The sequence below is a fragment of the Haliotis cracherodii genome, unplaced genomic scaffold (assembly GCF_022045235.1).
Source record: "Haliotis cracherodii isolate W230 unplaced genomic scaffold, xgHalCrac1.p SCAF_2, whole genome shotgun sequence".
NCBI lineage: Eukaryota > Metazoa > Mollusca > Gastropoda > Lepetellida > Haliotidae > Haliotis > Haliotis cracherodii.
This window is the reverse complement of record NW_027266275.1, coordinates 34,402,439-34,428,433: the sequence shown is the minus strand read 5'-3', so window position 1 is coordinate 34,428,433 and position 25,995 is coordinate 34,402,439. Positions and strand designations below refer to the sequence as shown.

The window sequence follows — 25,995 nt, the reverse complement described above, 5'->3', positions numbered from 1 at the left end:
TGCGTGGATCGATGCTCATGATATCAATCACAGGATTGTCTGGTTCAGACTCGATTATTTACACACCGCCGTCATATAGCTGGAATATTGCCGAGTGCGGCGTAAAACAACAAACAAACAAAATAGTACTTAAGGGTATGTACCTCACCAATCACACAGTTCTTTGATTATCTAATCATGTTGAATAAAAATGTAATAAAAAATATGTTGTATTCTTGCAATGAATTGATTAGGTTTAACTGAGCTGGTTAAAGCGTTAGCTCTTGATGCTAAAACCCAGAGTTCGATCCCTAATAACTATAATACACGAAGTCTATTTTCGATGGCCCCGATATTGTTTGAACATTGCTAAAATGAAGCAATGTCACACTCAACCCATGCATGGATGGATGAACGGTATGGCTTATTCGTGAAGTGTGATGATACTGATGCCTTACATATTAATGTTGATAGATATCTTGTGTCTGTGTTTCCCCGTGGGGATTCCGGGTTAGACATGGTCCCAGCAACCTGTGATGGTCGTAAGAGGCGACAAACTGATCGGGTGGTCAGACTCGGTCACATGGTTGATTGTGTGTCATCGTATCATAAGGCTTACAATATCAATCACTGACTTTACAGGCCGTCGTCATATAGCTGGACGTTTGCTTAGTGCAGCGTTAAACAACAAACAAACATAACTTGCAGCTATTGGACACAGACAGTTGGAAAGAAAGAACAAAGACATTGCTTTTAAACTATAACAATTGTTATTTGATCAACAAAATGAACATTAAATAACATTAACATTTGTTTCTGCTGAACAGTTTTGTAAAACGGCGAAAGAAAGATTTTGACTTTTGTACATTTTGTTTCTGATAACAAGTTTCGATCAAATTGGTTGTGCTTGATGACATATGTTCCTTTGATGACAGACAACTTTGAGAGAGTTCATGATGTCTTCTTGTTGACCTTTTGTCCTGTTCACGAGGTATGTCATTCTTTGACTGGACAATGTGGTCAAAGCGCGTGGTCTGTGTAGCCCCTGACCTCTGAACAAGTCCAACACCCTCTCCCTCTCCTGAATGTACACACAGTCTTTCATCTCTCAACATGTCCACCTCTTTCATCAAGCGATCCACCTGCTCCCTGAGGGAGACTTTCTCCTCCGAGAGTTGTCTGGCTTGTCTCTGAAGATGTCGGTTCTTCAGTTTCAGACATTTGGAACGGAGTCGTGCCCGTAGGTCAGCCCGGAGAATGTCCACCTCAACCAGGACAGCCGTCAGCTGCACGTGGAGTTCGAGCTCTTTGCCAAGTTGTTTGTCCTTTTCACTACAGTCCCATTGGAATGGTGGCTCGGGACGAATAGGTTTTGGTTTTATTGTGACGTGTTTGGGAACCAAATCGTGGAACTCTGAAATTGCAATAATCGAATTTAGTATATAATCAACTCTATGGTAAGTCTTAAACATCCGCACGTATACATTTACCGTGTTAAATAGATAAACTGGCAGAGAAATTACAGTAAATACAGACTTTTTTAAAAGAAGTTGCAGGGATATGATAGTTGAAAGCACCCACGGCAAACACACATACACACACAAACAGACAGACACACGGCCATAGAATAACAGACAGACAGACACACACACACACACACACACACACACACACACACACACACACACACCTGTCGGTTCTGTACGTGCAAAACACTCCGCCACCTCGGAATCAAACCCCTCACACTCGGACACGGTCAGACGCTTTGCGACTGGTCTTGGTTTTATTGTGACGTGTTTGGGAACCGAATCATGAAACTCTGAAATAAAAAAGAATCGGATTTAGTATTGAGTCCATTAAACTAGCAAGTGTGAAAGTAATGCCGGATATATATCTACGTATAAAATTAAGGAAGTGGTAGAAATACAGTGGCTGATTCTGAAACACTTTTCAATTGAAACAGAAGTTGTAGGGTTGAACTCTGTTATTATATATAACGGCACACACCTGTCGGTTCTGTACGTGAAAAACACTCTGCCACCTCGGAATCAAAGCCCTCACACTCGGACTCGGTCAGACGTCTTGTGACTGGCATAATGCTTCGATAATCTCGATAAATGAAGAGCGTAATGCAGTGCTGCTGTAGCTTGCTGAGACAATGTCAGACAATGGCGTGACGTCACAATATCATCTAATGACGTCATAGCTATGTCTAGTCGGTAGATTTCGCTGTCGTCCGTTCGGTGGAAGTACCTTCGGAAGAGGTCGGTTTATTTCGTTTTGAGTGTGTTCCGATTGCTACACATCAGCCGAAACATACAATCATCATTAGATGCTCTTTGTTCTTTGGTATAAAATCGTTACTTTCTTCAAAACAAGCATCATATCATGGGCCAATATTAAGAAGATAATTAACAATCTTAATTCAGAAACAGTAAAACGTATTGTCTATTTTTCCATGTTTTTTCTCAAATGAATTTCGTTTTCGGAAGAGGTTTATTTTTATATTGTGAGCTATGTGATACTGTCATCAGTGTTGGAAAGCAACAGGGATATAATTTGGTCAGCACCAAATTGAAATGTTTCAAATAAATGATTGGCCGTTGAAAAGAACATTCGGTGTTACAGGTAAAATGAGTGAGTGAGATAGTTTTAACGCCACCTTCAACAATATTTCAGTTAAATAACGGCATGTCTATGAATGTATAGTCCCAAAGTTTGGAAATTTTCCTTTTTTGACGACACTGTCTCGTAGTTCATGATTATAGGAAATGGACCAGTTGTCTAGGGCGCGGCAAGATGCTGTGCAGACATGCGTCCTTCTTAGACGTTCCATATACAGACTACTCTGGTCGTTAGTTCTTGGTTTGTCAGCACCATATAATAGTCTGGAGGATTCCACTCTGCTTATGTAAAATGTAAATAATGTTCCAAATTACCACCAAGAAATTGCAACAAAAATTGAAACATTGTTCCTAAATAATATACTAGAGGTGGGTTATATGCTTTCGGAACACACAGGGGCGAGGAAAAATTATATATCACAGGATATTTGTTTTTAATTCATATTTTGCATCTACACGAGAAGAAGTTTACTTTCAATTGATGTAACTTTGTTCTGATGGTTATAGTTGTAATTTCAACATTTTGAAATTATATATTAGTAAATTAGGGAACGGTCCAGGGGAGAAACTCCCGTTAGTCTTTGCCGATAAGAGTGACTTCCCTTGGGTTGAATAAAAGATGGCGTTGAACAACGAAGCTCGTCTTGAGGTATACTTCTATTTTGGTAATTGAAATAGTTCCAAATTCGTCAAAGCTTTTTGAAAAAAAGAACAGACATTCACTTCATTCATAGATTCATTCTACGACAAAGCTTAACTGTTGGCAGTGAAACAGCTGTTTGTCTATATATTCACATCGTTAGACGGACATCCGATAACCGATAACTTGATAATGATGACTGAAAATTATAAGATACTAAGAACATTTGATGTATTTGGTACATTGGAAGATTTATTGTCTAGCTACTGGAAATACGTTTATCCATCATAAATAATGTGCATATAGATCCTTCTGTCGGAATATGTTGACCATTATCTACTTTTCGAATGAATTATATTATCACACAGTTTGTAATGTTTCCAATGAACAATACAACCTGGATCTTTAGCTCTTAAAGAGACGCTTGTGGGGTACGGGTGGCCGATTGTGTAAGGCGTTGCAATTCGCTATCCACTCGTGATAGAATCCGATAATCGTGGGTTCGAATCACAGGTTCATAGCCGTGCTCGTGGGTTTCACCAAAGTGACAAATTTCTAAGACCTGCATCACTTTGGGCGTTTCTCCCACACAATACTGGCAGGGGGTGACATAACTGAAATGCTGTTCGAAGCGGCGTTGAGCCCAACTCTACAGTATTATGTGTCTGTCGGTCACAATGTCTCAGATTGTTGAATACATATTAGTGAACTTTTATAGTGCTTTAGATTTTTGTCTGCGAATGTCAGAGGACTAGACTTGAATGACACACGAGTACATTGACCTAAACAATGTGGATATCAATTCACCCAATGAGAATTATGTTTTTCCACAATATTGTTAGATCCTCCTGTACATAAGTCCAGGGCCTCGTTTCACAAAGCGATCTTAGCACTAGGACTACCGCAAATCCCTTACTTTAACATTGACTTACGATAATCGTAGCATTAATATCGCTTTGTGGGACGAGGCCCAGGCCATATTTTCCAAACGATGCCTTTCCCTAGTTTCCTTGTCCTATTCTCCCTATTATGTCCGACGTAATTCCCTACTCTGGCATGTATCATATGTTCCTGTGGTCTTTCAGGCGAATACTGGACTTGCCTTTCAATTGTGACGAGTGCCGCCGGTGGGGTAGGATAGGCTTACCTTTTGGCGAACACCTGGTGTCATCTCTATTTGATAGTACATGTAATTCACAATCACGTTAAAGATATAGTCGGAATCGTACAATGGACTCGGCTTTCAGCAGACATTTCTTATGATTATGGAAAGGATTTTAACTCTTTTATTTACGATAGATAGTGTTGATGTTTAGTGAAACAATCAGTTCAACTGTTACCAAGGCTAGTATTTAAGGGACCCATGAGGATCCGGGGTTGAATAGGTCTTCAGCAACCCACGCTTGCCTTAAACAGCGACTATGTTTGTCGTAAGAGGCGACTAACGAGAACGGGTGATCAAGCTCAATGACTTGGTTGATGCATGTCATCGAATCCCAATTGCGTGGATCGATGCTCATGATATCAATCACAGGATTGTCTGGTTCAGACTCGATTATTTACACACCGCCGTCATATAGCTGGAATATTGCCGAGTGCGGCGTAAAACAACAAACAAACAAAATAGTACTTAAGGGTATGTACCTCACCAATCACACAGTTCTTTGATTATCTAATCATGTTGAATAAAAATGTAATGAAAAATATGTTGTATTCTTGCAATGAATTGATTAGGTTTAACTGAGCTGGTTAAAGCGTTAGCTCTTGATGCTAAAACCCAGAGTTCGATCCCTAATAACTACAATACGCGAAGTCTATTTTCGATGGCCCCGATATTGTTTGAACATTGCTAAAATGAAGCAATGTCACACTCAACCCATGCATGGATGGATGAACGGTATGGCTTATTCGTGAAGTGTGATGATACTGATGCCTTACATATTAATGTTGATAGATATCTTGTGTCTGTGTTTCCCCGTGGGGATTCCGGGTTAGACAAGGTCCCAGCAACCTGTGATGGTCGTAAGAGGCGACAAACTGATCGGGTGGTCAGACTCGGTCACATGGTTGATTGTGTGTCATCGTATCATAAGGCTTACAATATCAATCACTGACTTTACAGGCCGTCGTCATATAGCTGGACGTTTGCTTAGTGCAGCGTTAAACAACAAACAAACATAACTTGCAGCTATTGGACACAGACAGTTGGAAAGAAATAACAAAGACATTGCTTTTAAACTATAACAATTGTTATTTGATCAACAAAATGAACATTAAATAACATTAACATTTGTTTCTGCTGAACAGTTTTGTAAAACGGCGAAAGAAAGATTTTGACTTTTGTACATTTTGTTTCTGATAACAAGTTTCGATCAAATTGGTTGTGCTTGATGACATATGTTCCTTTGATGACAGACAACTTTGAGAGAGTTCATGATGTCTTCTTGTTGACCTTTTGTCCTGTTCACGAGGTATGTCATTCTTTGACTGGACAATGTGGTCAAAGCGCGTGGTCTGTGTAGCCCCTGACCTCTGAACAAGTCCAACACCCTCTCCCTCTCCTGAATGTACACACAGTCTTTCATCTCTCAACATGTCCACCTCTTTCATCAAGCGATCCACCTGCTCCCTGAGGGAGACTTTCTCCTCCGAGAGTTGTCTGGCTTGTCTCCGAAGATGCCGGTTCTTCAGTTTCAGACATTTGGAACGGAGTCGTGCATCTCGTAGGTCAGCCCGGAGAATGTCCACCTCAACCAGGACAGCCGTCAGCTGCATGTGGAGTTCGAGCTCTTTGCCAAGTTGTTTGTCCTTTTCACTACAGTCCCATTGGAATGGTGGCTCGGGACGAATAGGTTTTGGTTTTATTGTGACGTGTTTGGGAACCAAATCGTGGAACTCTGAAATTGCAATAATCGAATTTAGTATATAATCAACTCTATGGTAAGTCTTAAACATCCGCACGTATACATTTACCGTGTTAAATAGATAAACTGGCAGAGAAATTACAGTAAATACAGACTTTATTAAAAGAAGTTGCAGGGATATGATAGTTGAAAGCACCCACGGCAAACACACACACACACACAAACAGACAGACAGACGGCCATAGAATAACAGACAGACAGACACACAGACACACACACAGACACACACACACACACACACACACACACACACACACACACACACACACACACACACACACACACACACCTGTCGGTTCTGTACGTGCAAAACACTCCGCCACCTCGGAATCAAACCCCTCACACTCGGACACGGTCAGACGCTTTGCGACTGGTCTTGGTTTTATTGTGACGTGTTTGGGAACCGAATCATGAAACTCTGAAATAAAAAAGAATCGGATTTAGTATTGAGTCAATTAAACTAGCAAGTGTGAAAGTAATGCCGGATATATATCTACGTATAAAATTAAGGAAGTGGTAGAAATACAGTGGCTGATTCTGAAACACTTTTCAATTGAAACAGAAGTTGTAGGGTTGAACTCTGTTATTATATATAACGGCACACACCTGTCGGTTCTGTACGTGAAAAACACTCTGCCACCTCGGAATCAAAGCCCTCACACTCGGACTCGGTCAGACGTCTTGTGACTGGCATAATGCTTCGATAATCTCGATAAATGAAGAGCGTAATGCAGTGCTGCTGTAGCTTGCTGAGACAATGTCAGACAATGGCGTGACGTCACAATATCATCTAATGACGTCATAGCTATGTCTAGTCGGTAGATTTCGCTGTCGTCCGTTCGGTGGAAGTACCTTCGGAAGAGGTCGGTTTATTTCGTTTTGAGTGTGTTCCGATTGCTACACATCAGCCGAAACATACAATCATCATTAGATGCTCTTTGTTCTTTGGTATAAAATCGTTACTTTCTTCAAAACAAGCATCATATCATGGGCCAATATTAAGAAGATAATTAACAATCTTAATTCAGAAACAGTAAAACGTATTGTCTATTTTTTCATGTTTTTTCTCAAATGAATTTCGTTTTCGGAAGAGGTTTATTTTTATATTGTGAGCTATGTGATACTGTCATCAGTGTTGGAAAGCAACAGGGATATAATTTGGTCAGCACCAAATTGAAATGTTTCAAATAAATGATTGGCCGTTGAAAAGAACATTCGGTGTTACAGGTAAAATGAGTGAGTGAGATAGTTTTAACGCCACCTTCAACAATATTTCAGTTAAATAACGGCATGTCTATGAATGTATAGTCCCAAAGTTTGGAAATTTTCCTTTTTTGACGACACTGTCTCGTAGTTCATGATTATAGGAAATGGACCAGTTGTCTAGGGCGCGGCAAGATGCTGTGCAGACATGCGTCCTTCTTAGACGTTCCATATACAGACTACTCTGGTCGTTAGTTCTTGGTTTGTCAGCACCATATAATAGTCTGGAGGATTCCACTCTGCTTATGTAAAATGTAAATAATGTTCCAAATTACCACCAAGAAATTGCAACAAAAATTGAAACATTGTTCCTAAATAATATACTAGAGGTGGGTTATATGCTTTCGGAACACACAGGGGCGAGGAAAAATTATATATCACAGGATATTTGTTTTTAATTCATATTTTGCATCTACACGAGAAGAAGTTTACTTTCAATTGATGTAACTTTGTTCTGATGGTTATAGTTGTAATTTCAACATTTTGAAATTATATATTAGTAAATTAGGGAACGGTCCAGGGGAGAAACTCCCGTTAGTCTTTGCCGATAAGAGTGACTTCCCTTGGGTTGAATAAAAGATGGCGTTGAACAACGAAGCTCGTCTTGAGGTATACTTCTATTTTGGTAATTGAAATAGTTCCAAATTCGTCAAAGCTTTTTGAAAAAAAGAACAGACATTCACTTCATTCATAGATTCATTCTACGACAAAGCTTAACTGTTGGCAGTGAAACAGCTGTTTGTCTATATATTCACATCGTTAGACGGACATCCGATAACCGATAACTTGATAATGATGACTGAAAATTATAAGATACTAAGAACATTTGATGTATTTGGTACATTGGAAGATTTATTGTCTAGCTACTGGAAATACGTTTATCCATCATAAATAATGTGCATATAGATCCTTCTGTCGGAATATGTTGACCATTATCTACTTTTCGAATGAATTATATTATCACACAGTTTGTAATGTTTCCAATGAACAATACAACCTGGATCTTTAGCTCTTAAAGAGACGCTTGTGGGGTACGGGTGGCCGATTGTGTAAGGCGTTGCAATTCGCTATCCACTCGTGATAGAATCCGATAATCGTGGGTTCGAATCACAGGTTCATAGCCGTGCTCGTGGGTTTCACCAAAGTGACAAATTTCTAAGACCTGCATCACTTTGGGCGTTTCTCCCACACAATACTGGCAGGGGGTGACATAACTGAAATGCTGTTCGAAGCGGTGTTGAGCCCAACTCTACAGTATTATGTGTCTGTCGGTCACAATGTCTCAGATTGTTGAATACATATTAGTGAACTTTTATAGTGCTTTAGATTTTTGTCTGCGAATGTCAGAGGAGTTAACTTGAATGACACACGAGTACATTGACCTAAACAATGTGGATATCAATTCACCCAATGAGAATTATGTTTTTCCACAATATTGTTAGATCCTCCTGTACATAAGTCCAGGGCCTCGTTTCACAAAGCGATCTTAGCACTAGGACTACCGCAACTCCCTTACTTTAACATGGACTTACGATAATCGTAGCATTAATATTGCTTTGTTGGACGAGGCCCAGGCCATATTTTCCAAACGATGCCTTTCCCTAGATTCCTTGTCCTATTCTCCCTATTATGTCCGACGTAATTCCCTACTCTGGCATGTATCATATGTTCCTGTGGTCTTTCAGGCAAATACTTGACTTGCCTTTCCATGTGTGTGTGACGAGTGCCACCGGTAGGGTAGGATAGGCTCACCTTTTGGCGAACACCTGGTGTCATCTCTATTTGATAGTACATGTAATTCACAATCACGTTAAAGATATAGTCGGAATCGTACAATGGACTCGGCTTTCAGCAGACATTTCTTATGATTATGGAAAGGATTTTAACTCTTTTATTTACGATAGATAGTGTTGATGTTTAGTGAAACAATCAGTTCAACTGTTACCAAGGCTAGTATTTAAGGGACCCATGAGGATCCGGGGTTGAATAGGTCTTCAGCAACCCACGCTTGCCTTAAAAAGCGACTATGTTTGTCGTAAGAGGCGACTAACGGGATCGGGTGATCAAGCTTACTGACTTGGTTGATGCATGTCATCGAATCCCAATTGCGTGGATCGATGCTCATGATATCAATCACAGGATTGTCTGGTTCAGACTCGATTATTTACACACCGCCGTCATATAGCTGGAATATTGCCGAGTGCGGCGTAAAACAACAAACAAACAAAATAGTACTTAAGGGTATGTACCTCACCAATCACACAGTTCTTTGATTATCTAATCATGTTGAATAAAAATGTAATGAAAAATATGTTGTATTCTTGCAATGAATTGATTAGGTTTAACTGAGCTGGTTAAAGCGTTAGCTCTTGATGCTAAAACCCAGAGTTCGATCCCTAATAACTACAATACGCGAAGTCTATTTTCGATGGCCCCGATATTGTTTGAACATTGCTAAAATGAAGCAATGTCACACTCAACCCATGCATGGATGGATGAACGGTATGGCTTATTCGTGAAGTGTGATGATACTGATGCCTTACATATTAATGTTGATAGATATCTTGTGTCTGTGTTTCCCCGTGGGGATTCCGGGTTAGACAAGGTCCCAGCAACCTGTGATGGTCGTAAGAGGCGACAAACTGATCGGGTGGTCAGACTCGGTCACATGGTTGATTGTGTGTCATCGTATCATAAGGCTTACAATATCAATCACTGACTTTACAGGCCGTCGTCATATAGCTGGACTTTTGCTTAGTGCAGCGTTAAACAACAAACAAACATAACTTGCAGCTATTGGACACAGGCAGTTGAAAACAAATAACAAAGACATTGCTTTTAAACTATAACAATTGTTATTTGATCAACAAAATGAACATTAGATAACATTAACATTTGTTTCTGCTGAACAGTTTTGTAAAACGGCGAAAGAAAGATTTTGACTTCTGTACATTTTGTTTCTGATAACAAGTTTCGATCAAATTGGTTGTGCTTGATGACATATGTTTCTTTGATGACAGACTACTTTGAGAGAGTTCATGATGTCTTGTTGACCTTTTGTCTTGTTCACGAGGTATGTCATTCTTTGACTGGGCAATGTGGTCAAAGCACGTGGTCTGTGTAGCCCCTGATCTCTGAACAAATCCAACACCCTCTCCCTCTCCTGAATGTACACACAGTCTCTCAACTCTCAACATGTCCACCTCTTTCATCAAGCGATCCGCCTGCTCACTGAGGGAGACTTTCTCCTCCGAGAGTTGTCTGGCTTGTCTCCGAAGATGTCGGTTCTTCAGTTTCAGACATTTGGAACGGAGTCGTGCATCTCGTAGGTCAGCCCGGAGAATGTCCACCTCAACCAGAACAGCCGTCAGCTGCATGTGGAGGTCGAGCTCTTTGCCAAGTTGTTTGTCCTTTTTACTACAGTCCCATTGGAATGGTGGCTCGGGACGAATAGGTCTTGGTTTTATTGTGACGTGTTTGGGAACCAAATCGTGGAACTCTGAAATTGCAATAATCGAATTTAGTATATAATCAACTCTATGGTACGTGTAAAACATCAGCACATATACATTTACCCTGTTAAATAGATAAACTGGCAGAGAAATGACAGTTAATACAGCCTTTTTTAAACGAAGTTGCATAGGTATGAGAGTTGAAATCACCCACGACACACACACACACACACACACACACACACACACACACGCACGCACGCACGCACACACAGATATAGACACACACACACACCTGTCGGTTCTGTACGTGCAAAACACTCCGCCACCTCGGAATCAAACCCCTCACACTCGGATACGGTCAGACGCCTGGTTACTGGTCTTGGTTTTATTGTGACGTGTTCGGGAACCGAATCATGAAACTCTGAAATAAAAAGAACCGGATTTAGTATTGAATCAATTAGACTGGCAAGTGTGAAAGTAATACCTACGTATGAAATTAAGGAAGTGGTAGAAATACAGTGGCTGATTCTGAAACACTTTTCAATTGAAACAGAAGTTGTAGAGTTGAACTCTGTTATCATATATAACGGCACACACCTGTCGGTTCTGTACGTGAAAAACACTCCGCCACCTCGGAATCAAAGCCCTCACACTCGGACATGGTCAGACGTCTTGTGGCTGGCATTATTCTTCGATAATCTCGATAAATTAAGAGCGTACTGCAGTGCTGCTGTAGCTTGCTGAGACAATGTCAGACAATGGCGTGACGTCACAATATCGCCTAATGACGTCATAGCGACGTCTAGTCGGTAGATTTCGCTGTCGTCCGTTCGGTGGAAGTACCTTCGGAACAGGTCGATATATTTCGTTTTGAGTGTGTTCCGATTGCTACACATCAGCCGAGACGTACCCATCATTGGTTGTTTTTTTGTTCTTTGGTATAATGTCTTCAAAACAAGCATCATATCATGGGCTAATATTAAAAAGATAATTAACAATCTAAATTCAAAAGCCGCAAAAGGTATTGTCTATATTTCCATGTTTTTTTTCTCAAATGAATTTCGTTTTCGAAAAAGGTTTATTTAATATTTTGAGCTATGTGATATTGTCATCAGTGGTTGGGCTTTTCACAACTGTCTATATATCTGTAAATCTATTCTTGCGCAGGAAAGCAACAGGGATATAATTTGGTCAGCACCAAATTGAAATGTTTGAAATAAATGATTGGGTGTTGAAAAGAACATTCTGTGTTACAGGTAAAATGAGTGAGTGAGATAGTTTTAACGCCACCCTGAACACTATTTCAGTTAAATAACGGCGTGTCTATAAATGTTTATTCCCAAAGTTTGGAAAGATGAAATCTCAGCATCGCTTCTAACTTCATACCTACATGCACGACACTGAGTAGCTGAAATATGGAAAGTTGTACATCCTCTTTTGCTTCAATTATAGTAAGAAATACGTGGAACAGTTTTTTTCTGTTCACCTTTTTAGACCACACGGACTCGTAGTTCATGATTATAGCAGATCGCCCAGTAAGACGCTGGGCAGACATGCTTCCTTCTTTGACGTAGCATATGCAGCTAGGATACTCTGGACGTTGGTTCTTGGGTTTGTCAGCACCATACAATAGGCCAGAGGATTCTCACTTTGTTTATCAATAGTTTTCAATGTTTGCAATTAACAAAACAAACTTATTCTTAAACTCTTAACGAGACCCTTGGGGGTACGGGTGGCCGGTCGTCCGAGTCGTTTGAGGCGCTTTAAGTCGCCGTCCTCTCGGCGTGTCAAAATTCGTTGATTGTGGGTCCAATATCAAGTTCATATTCGTGCTCGCGGGTTTAACCAAAGTGACAAAATATTAATGTCCTACAGAAATGGTTTTCCAAAGGCATTCAGCCCAATTCTACAATATTATGTCTGTCGGTCAGAATATGCTTTGCTTGTTTGTTGTTGAACGCCGAACTCAGCAATATTTCATCGATCCACGGCGACTAACTGTCCGGGTGGTCCGGCTTGCTGACTTGGTTGATGCATGTAATCGTGTGCAAATGCGTAACTCGATGCTCATGCTGTCAGTCACTGGACTGTCTGTTCGAGACTCGATTATTTACAGACCGCCGTCATAAAGCTGAAATATTGCGGAGTGCAATGTTAAACAAGTAAGAAACACAATGAAGAATCCGAAGAGAATTTTGTTTTGCCACAATAATGTTGGATCTTCCCTTACAGACGTCCAGGGGCCCCTTCCTCAAAGCGATCTTAACACAAAGACTACGTAACTTTAATTTCAGTACAAAAATCGCTTTGAGGAACCAGGCCCAGACCAATATTGTCTAAATGCCTTTCCCTGCTGTCTTGTGCTATTCCCTATTTTTACATGTACCGTATTTGTTCATGTGAACAAGAGACTTGCCTTTGTATGTTTGTGAGGAGGGCCACCAGTGGGGCAGGATACACTCACCTTTTCGAAAACACCATTTGAGAGTGATTCGCAAACACATGTTGTGATATACTTGTAGGAGGAATCATACAAAAGAGATTTCTTTGAATTCCGTATGATGATGTGAGAGATAAAGAGTGGTTCGTCTGGCCCAGCCTGATATTCATGATATTTACAGGGTGTGTGATATAGCTGAAATATTGTTGGTTGCCGTGGCTGTGAATAGCTGAAATATCCCTGATACTGTGGCTATGATAAAGCGGACACATTGTTGATTGCAGGTACTAACAATATTCACTCACTCAGCAATCGGTATAATACAAAGATATGTTTGCAAAAGCCAATCTTTTGGCTTGTATAACTATTACAGATGCTTGGCATAATGAGCGTTAGAAAAAAGCACCAGTTCAGTACTTGCCTGGTGTGTATACCAAATTTCACAAAGAGCATGGTCATAAAAAAGCCAGAATTTAAAATATCACAATAAAAGCAACTATATGTTAAGTCTCACTACAAACTATACATGTATCAAATTTCAGTTCATTCTGACCAAATATGGCTGAGTAATGACCATAAATAGTTTTACACGGCTGCCGTGGCAACCATGTTGAAAACCAAATTTGAACCTCTTGAACAAATTGGAATGTCATCATTGGTTGGAATCAGTAATGTGAAGTTTCAGCTTCATTGGTCCAGTGGCTTGCTGAAGAGCTGATGTTTAGGACAGATGACAGACAATCAGGCCACAACATAAGCTCACTGGACTTTTAATAATAAATAAACTTTTGGACATTGACACATTGGTAGATCATAAATACATGAAACTTCAGGTGGATGAATATAGTGTCAAGAAGTAGTCTTGAAACATTGTTAGAAACAAGGAAGAAGTTATTATCCATGAAAGTCTTCATGCCAAAAGCAGTACTGAACATTTGTCACTTCCTAAAATATACTGACACGTGGATAAAAGAACAGGACGAAAAAGATGGGAAACAGGTCCATTGGTTGTAATTTCCAATGTGCCAGTCACCTGTTCAACAATTTTGTGTTGCAACAGTGAACAGAATTCTGTAATCACAGTTGTATTTATTTCACAATGTCAATAGTAACAGGTCACCTCCTGAAAACAGTGAAAATGGGTTTGCTCTTTCAAAAACAATGGGCCAATGTTCATGTGCAGGTCAACATACAAACACCCTGCACATTGTCAATCAGAAACTTCAGATTTCACAAGATCACCTAACAGCCCCAACTTCAGTGTGTTTGCTCGTGATGCCAAAGACCTGGGTTTGACTCACAACATGGTTACAATGTGTATAACCTATTTCCGGGTGCACCAGCCCCACCCCACCTCCCTCCGTATTGCTGGAATATTGCTAGAAGCGGGGTAAAACCATACCCACTCGGGGACAGAAACAAGTCCCCATCTCAACACATGACAAAGCCTTCAGTTTCAGCTAAATCTGTTCATCTTTTTATTTTTCAACTCCCTGTAGAGCTGCACAGCCTTCTCCCTCTCGAAGTCCATGATGTGTTGCTGTGCCATGGACAGGGTTTTCCTCTTGACCGTCTGCCCCAGCTCACGCCGCCCCCCCTTACCACCCGAGGGCGTCTGCTGACTGTGGCTGGAGTTGCTTGTGATGATGTCTTTCAACAACAGGGACTTCTTACCTGGCTGAAATGGGAAATGCCAGCAATGTTATAGTAATTATCAGACACACTTTGAAGCCCTGTCTGATTACAAATCCCCTTATTCCAAGTGCATGATTTAAACTGGGAACACCACATATTGTGCTTATCCTGGAGGTCCTTGTTCAGTGTGGGCTGCGGACACTGAGAGCTATGTGACTTTGCCCATTGCTTACCCTCAGAGCTGTGTCCTGTGCCCATTGCTTACCCTCAGAGCTGTGTCCTGTGCCCATTGCTTACCCTCAGAGCTGTGTCCTATGCCCATTGCTTACCCTCAGAACTGTGCCCTGTGCCCATTGGTTACCCTTATGGCTCTGTGTTCCGTGCATTGCTTTCCTTAGTATCTGCTTACTTTGTACCCATTTCTTAACCTGGGACCTCTGTTCTGTGTGCATTGCTTACCATAATATGTGCTTCTTTATATCCATTGCTTACCCTTAATGCTCTGTGTTCCGTGTGCATAGCTTTCCTTAGTATCTGCTTACTATATATCCATTGCTTACCATGGTATCCTTTAGTCCTGTGCCCATTGCTTACCCTTATGGCTCTGTGTTCCGTATGCATTGCTTTCCTTAGTATCTGCTTACTTTGTACCCATTGCTTACCCTGGGAGCTCTGTTCAGTGTGCTTTGCTGACCATGGCATGTGCTACTTCATATCCGTTGCTTACCACGGTATCCTATTGTGCTATGATCTTTGCTTACCTGTAGGGCTCTGTGTTTTGTGCGCATTGCTTACCTTAGCATCTGCTGACTTCACATCCATTGCTCACCATGGTATCCTCTTGTACTGTGTGCATTGCTTACCCTGGGAGAGTATTTTTCTGGGTCCATTTCCTACCCTGGTATCCTCTTATTGCGTGTGCACTGCTTACCATCGGAGCTTCCTGTGTGCACTGCTTGCTTAAACATTTCTTCTTTCGGTGTGCTTTACTTACCCGAGGAACTCCTTGTTCTGTGTGTGCTTTGCGTGGGAGGACAGACAGAGTTGGGGGAGCATGGACTACTTCCCCGAATTGTACCTCATCTGAAGCAGGAGGTAAGGAGGAACATCAACATTATATTCATAAAGAATCTGTTCAGTCATATCATGCATCTTCCAACGACATTATTATTTTACAAAACCTGATTAGGTATTCTTAATGAGAGCACAATACATTAACACCCAAAACAACATAATATTTTGGGGGAGTTTTGAGAAAGTGATACAAAATTTTGGAAAGGGATGTGAGAAAAAGTCCTACGTCATTAAAATATACTCAAGATACAATCACTGGCAATGACTAATATTCCGTGTTGTCTATACATCAGCAGTGAAAATACATGTCAACACTTGCATCCTGTTCTGCTCTATGAGTGAGTTGGGTTTAATGCCACTTTGATGAGTATTTCAGATATATCTTGGCTTGTCAGCCTAATGTTGGATGTTTTTCACCTGGATGAAATCCATAAGCTGACAAACCTAGAAATATAATCAGGGCAAAACTGGAATTTGGACCCACGATCATAGGATCCTGGCATACCTAATGGATGTAACTATGCACAGCTAATTGTGGCCCATAAAACAACTGGCCCACCTGTGCTACTGAGAGACAAGGGTGTGAAACATGATGTCATGGATAAAAGTATGTCAAAGCTCCAAGCCTGTCAAAGGTTCAAGAATGTCAATGGTTCAAGGATGTCCAAGGGTCAAAGGCTGTCAAAGGTTCAAAGATGTCAAGGGTCCAAGGCTGTCAAAGGTTCAAGAATGTCAATGGTTCAAGGATGTCAAGGGTCCAAGGCTGTCAAAGGTTCAAAGATGTCAAGGGTCCAAGGCTGTCAAAGGTTCAAGAATGTCAATGGTTCAAGGATGTCAAGGGTTCAAGGTTGCCAAAGGTTCAAGAATGTCTTGGATAAAAGGATGTCAAGGGTCCAAGGATGTCAAAGGTTCAAGGGATCAAGGATGCCAAAGGAGCAGGGTGGTTAAAGCTTCAATGACACAAAGGTTCAAGGATGTCAAGGGTTCAAGGATGCCAAAGGAACAGGGATGTTAAAGGTTCAGTGACACAAAGGTTCAAGGATGTCAAGGGTTCAAGGATGCCAAAGGAACAGGGATGTTAAAGGTTCAGTGACACAAAGGTTCAAGGATGTCAAGGGTTCAAGGATGCCAAAGGAACAGGGATGTTAAAGGTTCAGTGACACAAATGTTCAAGGATGTCAAGGGTTCAAGATTGTCATTCCTGTTAACCCCACATTCTTGTCATGATTTATACATGGATGTACTGATTCAAACCTTTGAACTGGCTGAAGTCTCTTTCTTTTTCTCTATCTTTTTCTTTCTTCTTCTCTTTGTGTTTCTGCTTATGCTCTTTTGATCTCCTGCAAAGTGAAGGCACTACGTAATAAGCAAACAGATTGACAGAGCAAACAGTTCATATCATATGGTCATATATTTTGGTTTAATTTCAGTTTCTAATACGTAACATTACAGGTCAAAGATGATGTGTGCACTGTTTCTTTGGTAACTGTCAAATAATTTTTACAGACATCTTTAGGTATGACATGGCCATGGATTGCCCTCTGGGCAGAGGCTCTAGATAATATGAAGCAGTGAGACATATTCTTCCATATTCTGACAGCTACTGAATATACCCCATACTCACATTTTCACTTTTTCTGCTCTTTTGGTTGTCGTAGGATTTATGTCTCCGCTTCTGTGAAACTACAATATATAATATTTTTTATAGAATTTCATTGGCTCCATGTATACAGCATAATTCTGTTTCCCAATGTCAACTCTTTTTCACTTATTCACAGTCTGGGACACAGACAATCCAGTGCTTATCACTCATGACCAACAATATCCAACCAAAAGAAGTTAAAAGATGGTATTTATTGTTACCCGTCCTGGCACTTGATAAAACAAGGACTGGTTGGAGTCAGTATACTGTGTCTGATGGGGTATCCATTATGTACTGCGGCAAGGTATCTGAGCATGCTCAATTAGGCTAGCACTTTAAAACCGCCATTAGTCCAGGCTAGTCCAAGCAGCCACATAAACACATCACTATATTAGTGCAATAATCTTGAATGTGACGTGTATCCCCATTTTACCTCAACTCACAGTAAATCAGCTAGCTTCTACATAAGTATGGTGTGTGGTGGACCTATTCTGCCCCGGATCCCAACAGGGTCCAAATAATTGAATACAGCCCCAATGATCAGCTATTTTATCATACCCATTTTAACAGCTGTACTTACCATAAACTTGTCTATAATGTCCTCATCATCCAGTGTTCTCATGGTTGAATGGTTGACATCACCTTGTCTTTGTGCTGCACTGGACTGACCTTTCTTTACTTTCATCACATTTCTGGTTTCTGGGTCACTGATGGGAACTGAAAAAAGGAGAGGTATCCATTCATTCATCCTTCACGTTCATAGGAACTAGCGCTGGGACAACACACCAACTGTGGGATCCGAACGCATCATGATATCTTGCTCACGGTCCGATACGTATCACGATACCTTGCTCATGGTCCGATACGTATCACGATACCTTGCTCACGGTCCGATACGTATCACGATACATTGCTCAGATCCAATATGTATCAAGATACTTTGCTCATGGTCTGATACGTATCACGATATCTTGCTCACGGTCTGATAATATCACGATACCTTGCGTACAGTCCGGTATGTATCACAAATCTTGCTCACGGTCTGATACATATCATGATACCTTGCTCACAGTCCGATACGTATCACGATATCTTGCTCACGGTCTGATACGTATCACGATACCTTGCTCACAGTCCGATACGTATCACGATATCTTGCTCACGGTCTGATACATATCACGATACCTTGCTCACAATCAGATACGTATCACGATGCCTTGCTCACAGTCCGATACGTATCACGATATCTTGCTCACGGTCTGATACATATCACGATACCTTGCTCACAATCAGATACGTATCATGATACATTGCTCAGATCCAATATGTATCACGATACTTTGCTCATGGTCTGATACATATCACGATATCTTGCTCACGGTCTGATAATATCACGATACCTTGCGTACAGTCCGATATGTATCACAAATCTTGCTCACGGTCTGATACATATCATGATACCTTGCTCACAGTCCGATACGTATCACGATATCTTGCTCACGGTCTGATACATATCACGATACCTTGCTCACAGTCCGATATGTATCACGATATCTTGCTCACGGTCTGATACATATCACGATACCTTGCTCACAATCAGATATGTATCACGATACCTTGCTCGTGGTCTGATACATATCATGATACCTTGCTCATGATCCAATACGCATCACGATGCCTTGCTCACGATCCGATACATATCACGATGCCTTGCTCACGATCTGATACGTATCACGATACCTTGCTCACGATCTGATATGAATCATGATACCATGCTCACGATCAGATACGTATCATGATACCATGCTCACGATCAGATACCTATCATGATACCATGCTCACGATCTGATACGTATCACGATACCATGCTCACGATCAGATATGTATCATGATACCATGCTCACGATCAGATACGTATCATGATACCTTGCCTACGGTCTAATATGTATCATCATACCTGTATGCGTTCTTATCTGTGGTGTGTAAGCCATCTTTTTCACAGACAGGATGGCCAAATACCTGACACACAACGATTTACAATTGTCGGTGCCAAGTATGGCACAATGGATGAAATTATTTAAGTTTTCACTACCGGTACTCATTTTCACAAGAAATAAATGTTTGGTGTAACATTTATTGAAGAATTCATTTAAAATAAGAATCGATACTATCTACTTAGTGTGCGATTATGATCGATACTTGCATTGCGAAGTAAATAATCGCTATCCACCAATGCATCAGTGTACCGTCCTACTACTAACAGGTGGGGCAAGGTGATTTGTCAACCATAAAGATTATTTACAGTCCCCATGGAGATTTCCAAAGGTCTCCCCAGGTTTATCATGTTTATCCCATCCCCTACCCTGAATTCTACATTTTTTACATATATATTCATTTACCAATGATCGGTGCTAAATTCTCTCATGGCTGGAGGTAAGATCAAAGGTTCCACCCAATCTAATAGACAACATATAGTGCTATGATTCATCACATAAACATCCCTCCTTGCCTTTGCCCTTGTCACCTAACTATAACAATTCAGGGCTCAACCATGATCTAATAGTCAACAAATAATTCCTAGACATGATTCATTATTTCTTACATATATAGCAATTTCCAACACTACCCAATGAAGCCTTATCCAGGATATCTATTAAATGTATTATCAAAAGAAAAGCGACGTATGCTTACCCTTTTAGGTATTGGAGAACTGGGAATTATGCATAACACAGGAAGGAGGGATGGCATCGATAAGACACTCCGGTTTTGTCAATGGTGCAAGTTAAGGGCAGTTGAAAATGAAATTCATTTCATTCTTGTTTGCCCTATTTATGAAGATATTCACTCAAAATATTTCCCATATTTAGTCTTCATTATTGGTAATAATCGTAAAGACACACTGGTTAGAATGTTAAACTCTCCTGATGTAAACTGTCTTGAGAACTTAGCCAATTATGTTAAAGATGCTATCGGTCTTCGTTCTTCTTACCTGTAAATATTATTTCATGCAGCACTTGATGTGAAACTTAATTGTATATATCTGTACGTGGGCCTGAGGCCTTATTACCGAATAAACTGATTGATTGATATCCAGGATAGCAGTATTAATGCATGTAAGACTTGCAACCCGTATGACCAACATCCAAAAAGTACTTCAAACATTCATATTTGCCCTGAACAGTACTTACTGAATTCCTTCAAATGAAGGTGTGTAGAATCACCGCTTACTGCTACAGAAGACATAAATTGGTGTCTCGGGAATTACATGATCACTATTCGTTCATTTAACTCTCCCCTTGGATGTATGGTAGCACAAGTGTGAGAGTGAGTGAGTGAGTGAGTTGGGTTTAACACCGCTTTTAATATTATTCCAGTTATATCACGGCGTGTCAGCTTAATGTGGGTGGAAAGCCCGAAGTGATGCAGGTCTCAGACGTCTTCCACTTTGGTGAAACCCACGAACACGGGTATGGTGCTGACAAACCTAGAAACATTATTGTGGCGAACCAGGATTCGAACCCCAATCACAGGTTTCTGGCGTGCCCAAGGGACGCAGCTCTGCACAGCGAATCGCAGCGCCTTAGACGTCTGGGCCACCCGTGCCCCCCACAAGTGTGAGAAACATGTGAAGGACAATATAGTGCTTGAATCATGCAAAAACAAACAGAAGAATATCGTCACACCACTCACACTTGCCCTTCTTCTTCCTCTTCTTGTTGACGCCTCCATGCTGCTGCTGCTGCTGCGAGGCGTGACGTTTTATGGAGGCTCCCAACAAAATAGCCTTCTTGGGGATTTCCTGGTCCACATTTCTAGGTTTCTGGTTGAGCTGACCTTTACTGGAAAATATGAACACAAATTAATGGCCAACATTAATTCATATCATAAGAACCAGGGAGTGTTTTAAAACCCAACAAGACAGTCGGGCAGGTGACCCATATATGTTGCCTGCCTATCTTCAATGTGACCTGCATGCATTCAGACATTATAAATATTGAAAGATTGAGAAAAATAAGAGACAAATTAAGCCGTGATTCAGTTGAAATAAAGCAAACAATTACTTGAGAATATACGAGGACTTATAATAAAACTGAATACGTTATAGTCTAAAAATAATCTGACAGTCGGGCAGGTGGAGGAAAATTTCATGCAGCCCAACAGAGAGTTACCAGCCATGGGCAGGTGGGCAGGCAGTTATTTCGGACACTGGATCAAGGTAAAAATATGTTTGTCATATTTTTGGTCATAATTCACTTGTCCACTGAAGTTATAATATCAAAGAATTGTATTGCGTAAAACACATGATATTGGCATAGTAAGTCAAACTGGCACTGGGTAAGTATTCAACATGATTAAAACAAATTTGGTTTTCTGACTTGCAAAGTTTATTCAGACAATTGCTCTACCCTTGGAAGACAAAAGGAGAGATAATCCTAATCATGACAACATATGCGCTTTGATTTGATGTTTAATTCGTGCCTTAACATATTATTATACTTGCAAAATACTACAACACCAAAATCAACAAGAGCCTTTATTTCTATTTACAGATGTTTCAAAAAAATTGATTCAATCTAAAAATTCTCTTGGGGTCTCATTTTATGGATATTCCAGGTGGACAATGTGAACTGCAGACACCTGTGTCACAGGTGATTCCAGGTTAGGGAAAAACTGTAGAATAGAGCACCAGAACTTCTCGTGAGGATGATCTCTGCCAAAGGCCATGTGTCACACAATCTCTGCTGACGGCCATGTGTCACACAATCTCTGTCTAAGGCCATGTGTCACACAATCTCTGTCTAAGGCCATGTGTCACACAATCTCTGCCAAAGGCCATGTGTCACACAATCTCTGTCTAAGGCCATGTGTTAAACAATCTCTGCTGAAGGCCATGTGTCACAAAGACAAGCAACCAAGTTTAGGGAGAATCTTAAAGATGTGAACTGGCCACCTTCAAACTATTAGCCTAACAGCTAACCGACTGAACTACGTCCATACTGTTAAACTCAGTGTAAATCTACATCTCGACATGCCTAAGACATTACGGAAATGAACAGAAAGGGTTGAATAGGTGATGACACTCCAACAACTACAAGCCTAAGGTGTCAGACTTCGAATTCATGGGTATGAATGACATGGTTTTTAGTAATTCGTCGGGTGATTTTTTTTTGACAGAAAAGTGTTGGTTTTGGATTGGCTTGTTGTTTTACGCCACACTCAGCAATATTCTAGCTATATGACGGCTGTCTGTAAATATCGAGTCTGGACCAGAAAATCCAGTGATTGATATCATGAGCATCAATCCACGCAATTGGGATAGATGACATGCTTCAACCAAGTCAGCAAGCCTGACCACCCGATCCCATAAGTTGCCTCTTACGACAAGCGTAGTCGCCTTTTACGGCAAGAATGGATTGCGGAAGACTTATTCTACCCCCGATCTTCACGGGGAAAAGTCTGGGAGGGAACACTGTAAGGATCATGTGGATCATAGGAGTGAGTGAGTGAGTGACTATTTTTTTACGCCGCTTTTAGCAATATTCCAGCAATATCATGGCGGGGGACACCAGAAATGGGCTTCACACATTGTACCCATGTCGGGAATCGAACCCGGGTCTTCGGCGTGACGAGCAAACGCTTTTACCAGTAGGGTACCTGACTGCCCCGTGTATCATAGGAAGGAACGAGGAAATCATAAGTACGGCTAGTGATGCCATGAGGGTGAGTCGGCTTTTGAAACATTACGGAACAAATGTAGCAGGTGAAAGTGGCTTGGGTGGAAGTTTCAGGACAGTTTCCAGTAGCCAAAATATTTGACACTAAACCATTTTATTCAGTTCTCTCAGTATCATAAACGCAAAAGAAAATTTTAAGGCAATACTCAACAAGTACATTTACTTGCACTCAAAGGTTTTGTCACAGACTCTGTTGAAGGGACAGTATGTCAACAGTCGTGTGTGTTTTTAAATCATGCATGAAATAATTTTTCGTGTGTGCATCACATTCTCAAACCAAAACGATAGCGCTCTGCACAGCAAAACTGTTAACGCAAGCGCTGTACAGAGCAACTGGCTTCAGTCTTGTTTTTTTATTGAAGGCAAATTGAAGAGAAAGCTTGTGTTTTTTTCTTACGGATGAGTTACAAAATACTTATTGCCAGCTTAATTAGATGAGAAGACATTGTTTCTAAAAGCCTTGATTACAAAAATATGCCTCGGTCGTATGAAGCCAATTATTCTACTACCCAAAGTTCTAGTGGCCAGCCGAGTACCTCAGTCACATTGTTACATCTAATACAGTCCTTTCACCCAACTGTGTGGATTGATGCTCATGATGTCAATCACTGGATTGTCGGGTCCATACTTGATTATTTACAGACCGCCGTCATACAGCTGGAATATTGATGAGTGCGGCGTTAAACAACAAACAAACAGTCCTTTCATGTGTTTTTCATGTTTGACAAGTCGTACACAAGAGAATAAAAAGTCAATAGAAATGTATCTTTTATGTAATGTTTCACTTTTATCCAACTAATACCTAATTTGTTTGTTTGAATCTGTGCGTTTATGAATGCATAATTTGGCCTCGTTGTTATGATATATCATTAATGTAGGATATGGCACAGATACGTTTAATTTTAACCCTGCTTATATCATTCAAAATGTCCTACCGTGCTTCACTTTCCACTTGTTTTATTGGATCTAGTGGTTTTACTTTCTTGTGCTTCCTACTTTTCTGTGGTTTCCCTATTCTTCCCATAATTACACAGTTCACAAACACTATTGACGTCAACTCGACAGACTCCTGTAAAATAGCGACGATCAAAATCAAAACACAACAGCGTGGTCAGACACTTCCGTATTTTTCAACCATGCGCAGTGGGGACATCCGCTATAGAAGTAGGAGATCCACTGCTATCAGATGTCCCAGGGGCATATCTTCATGGAGGACGTCCATGTGTTCAAATTATTTGTAAATTCTCCCCTTTTCAATATTATGTAATGAGATTGACAACATTGACAACAGAAGTATCTCATTCATATTTCATGTTGTGTGATGACAAATACTGAGTTTTGAAACAAAATCAAACAGCTATAAGAGCCTTAATTTTTTATTTTTGAAAAGTCATTGCAGCTTTCGTATCATAGCTGTATAATGCAGATCTGAGTTAATATTTCTGATTATCTGAAAATATTTGCTTGATCATGGAGGATATCACCATTGCCAATACTTGAATAATTTAATGTTCATGACAATAGTGTTCCTCAAATATATTGCTGCTTATATTCCTATTAAGTTCTGTTGAATCCAATTACGTCAGTATGCATGTACCCATCTGGGGAAGACATGGAATTACATTAAGACTTAAACTTAATACTTCGAAGATGAAGCTCTGTTTATACTTTCGAAATAACGATACAAACAGCTCATGACCACAAACATCATTTTACAACAGGATATTCACAAATCTTTGCATATTCTTTGGAAGGACTCCAGTTGAATATTGGTTAAAAATGCTCCAGGTCTTCAGAATTAAAAATACAAATAATTATAGAAAAATGTGTGAAATAAGCGAGGTACTAGATGATTCAATACTTAAACAAAATAACATCACGAACCTGTGTGTATTGTATTTCATTGTCAAATTTTAATAAAACTAATTTTTCAAATTACATGAAATATTTTTCCAAAAGCTTGATCAAGTCTTTGATAGGCATTTGGATACTGGAAGAACATGGATATTTAACGTTTCTGGATAACAACTCCTTTATGGTTGTACCAGCGTGCCAGGGCTACTTCAGGGGCAAGAAGTAGCTCTGAAACGTCGTTACAAAAAAGGAGTTGTTTTACATAAACGTGTCATGTCTTCATAAAAGCTTGATGTGAATTTATTTCAAATCGTTGGTCAAACATATGTATCACCCGTTGCTGCCTAAGGGCTTCTATATTTCATATGGACTAAACACATGGCTCATCTGAACTACCAGTAGTGAGTGAGTGAGTGAGTGAGTGAGCGAGCGAGCGTTGTTCAGGCCGCCTTTTTGACTATTAACATTTTCCCAGCAATATCACTGCTGGGAACATCAGGCATGGGTGTCACACATTGTACCGAGCAAGTGTCAGTATATATTTAAACAAAGCAAAATAAGTTGAAGTGTGCTCGGTGAATAGTATGAATGAGTTGAGTTAAATATTTCTTTGTTTCATTGTTTGTTTGTTTGTTGTTAACTGCCGCACTCAGCAGCATTCCAGCTATGTGCATGATAAAGGTTTGTTAACACTAGAGTCTGGACCAGAAAATCCAGTGATTGACGTCAT

General features: G+C 40.4%; 4 protein-coding genes across 5 annotated transcripts; all 4 read right to left on the bottom strand.

The window, feature by feature from the left end:
* Positions 1-782: 782 nt before the first annotated feature.
* Positions 783-2,074, bottom strand: LOC139469259 (uncharacterized). Its single transcript, XM_071251401.1, has 3 exons — positions 1,987-2,074; positions 1,670-1,798; positions 783-1,393 (listed from the first exon to the last, which is right to left on the bottom strand). Exons 1-3 carry the CDS (start codon positions 2,072-2,074, stop codon positions 783-785), a joined length of 828 nt encoding a protein of 275 aa, XP_071107502.1.
* A 3,452-nt stretch (positions 2,075-5,526) lies between these two features.
* LOC139469387 (uncharacterized) lies at positions 5,527-6,861 on the bottom strand. Its single transcript, XM_071251550.1, has 3 exons — positions 6,774-6,861; positions 6,457-6,585; positions 5,527-6,140 (listed from the first exon to the last, which is right to left on the bottom strand). Exons 1-3 carry the CDS (start codon positions 6,859-6,861, stop codon positions 5,527-5,529), a joined length of 831 nt encoding a protein of 276 aa, XP_071107651.1.
* A 3,457-nt stretch (positions 6,862-10,318) lies between these two features.
* Positions 10,319-11,570, bottom strand: LOC139469360 (uncharacterized). The gene is made up of 3 exons (XM_071251512.1): positions 11,483-11,570; positions 11,178-11,306; positions 10,319-10,929 (listed from the first exon to the last, which is right to left on the bottom strand). Exons 1-3 carry the CDS (start codon positions 11,568-11,570, stop codon positions 10,319-10,321), a joined length of 828 nt encoding a protein of 275 aa, XP_071107613.1.
* Positions 11,571-14,305: 2,735 nt separating this feature from the next.
* LOC139469038 (coiled-coil domain-containing protein 137-like) lies at positions 14,306-24,537 on the bottom strand. Of its 2 annotated transcripts, none has more exons than XM_071251168.1 (7): positions 24,347-24,537; positions 21,373-21,515; positions 18,257-18,393; positions 17,659-17,717; positions 17,289-17,374; positions 15,955-16,043; positions 14,306-15,003 (listed from the first exon to the last, which is right to left on the bottom strand). In XM_071251168.1, the coding sequence occupies exons 1-7, from the start codon at positions 24,433-24,435 to the stop codon at positions 14,782-14,784; spliced, it is 825 nt and encodes a 274-aa protein (XP_071107269.1). In that variant the 5' UTR covers positions 24,436-24,537; the 3' UTR covers positions 14,306-14,781. The 2 variants fall into 2 exon arrangements, with proteins under 2 accessions (XP_071107269.1, XP_071107267.1); XM_071251166.1 differs by having other exon boundaries at positions 14,308-15,003; positions 21,367-21,515.
* Positions 24,538-25,995: the final 1,458 nt, after the last annotated feature.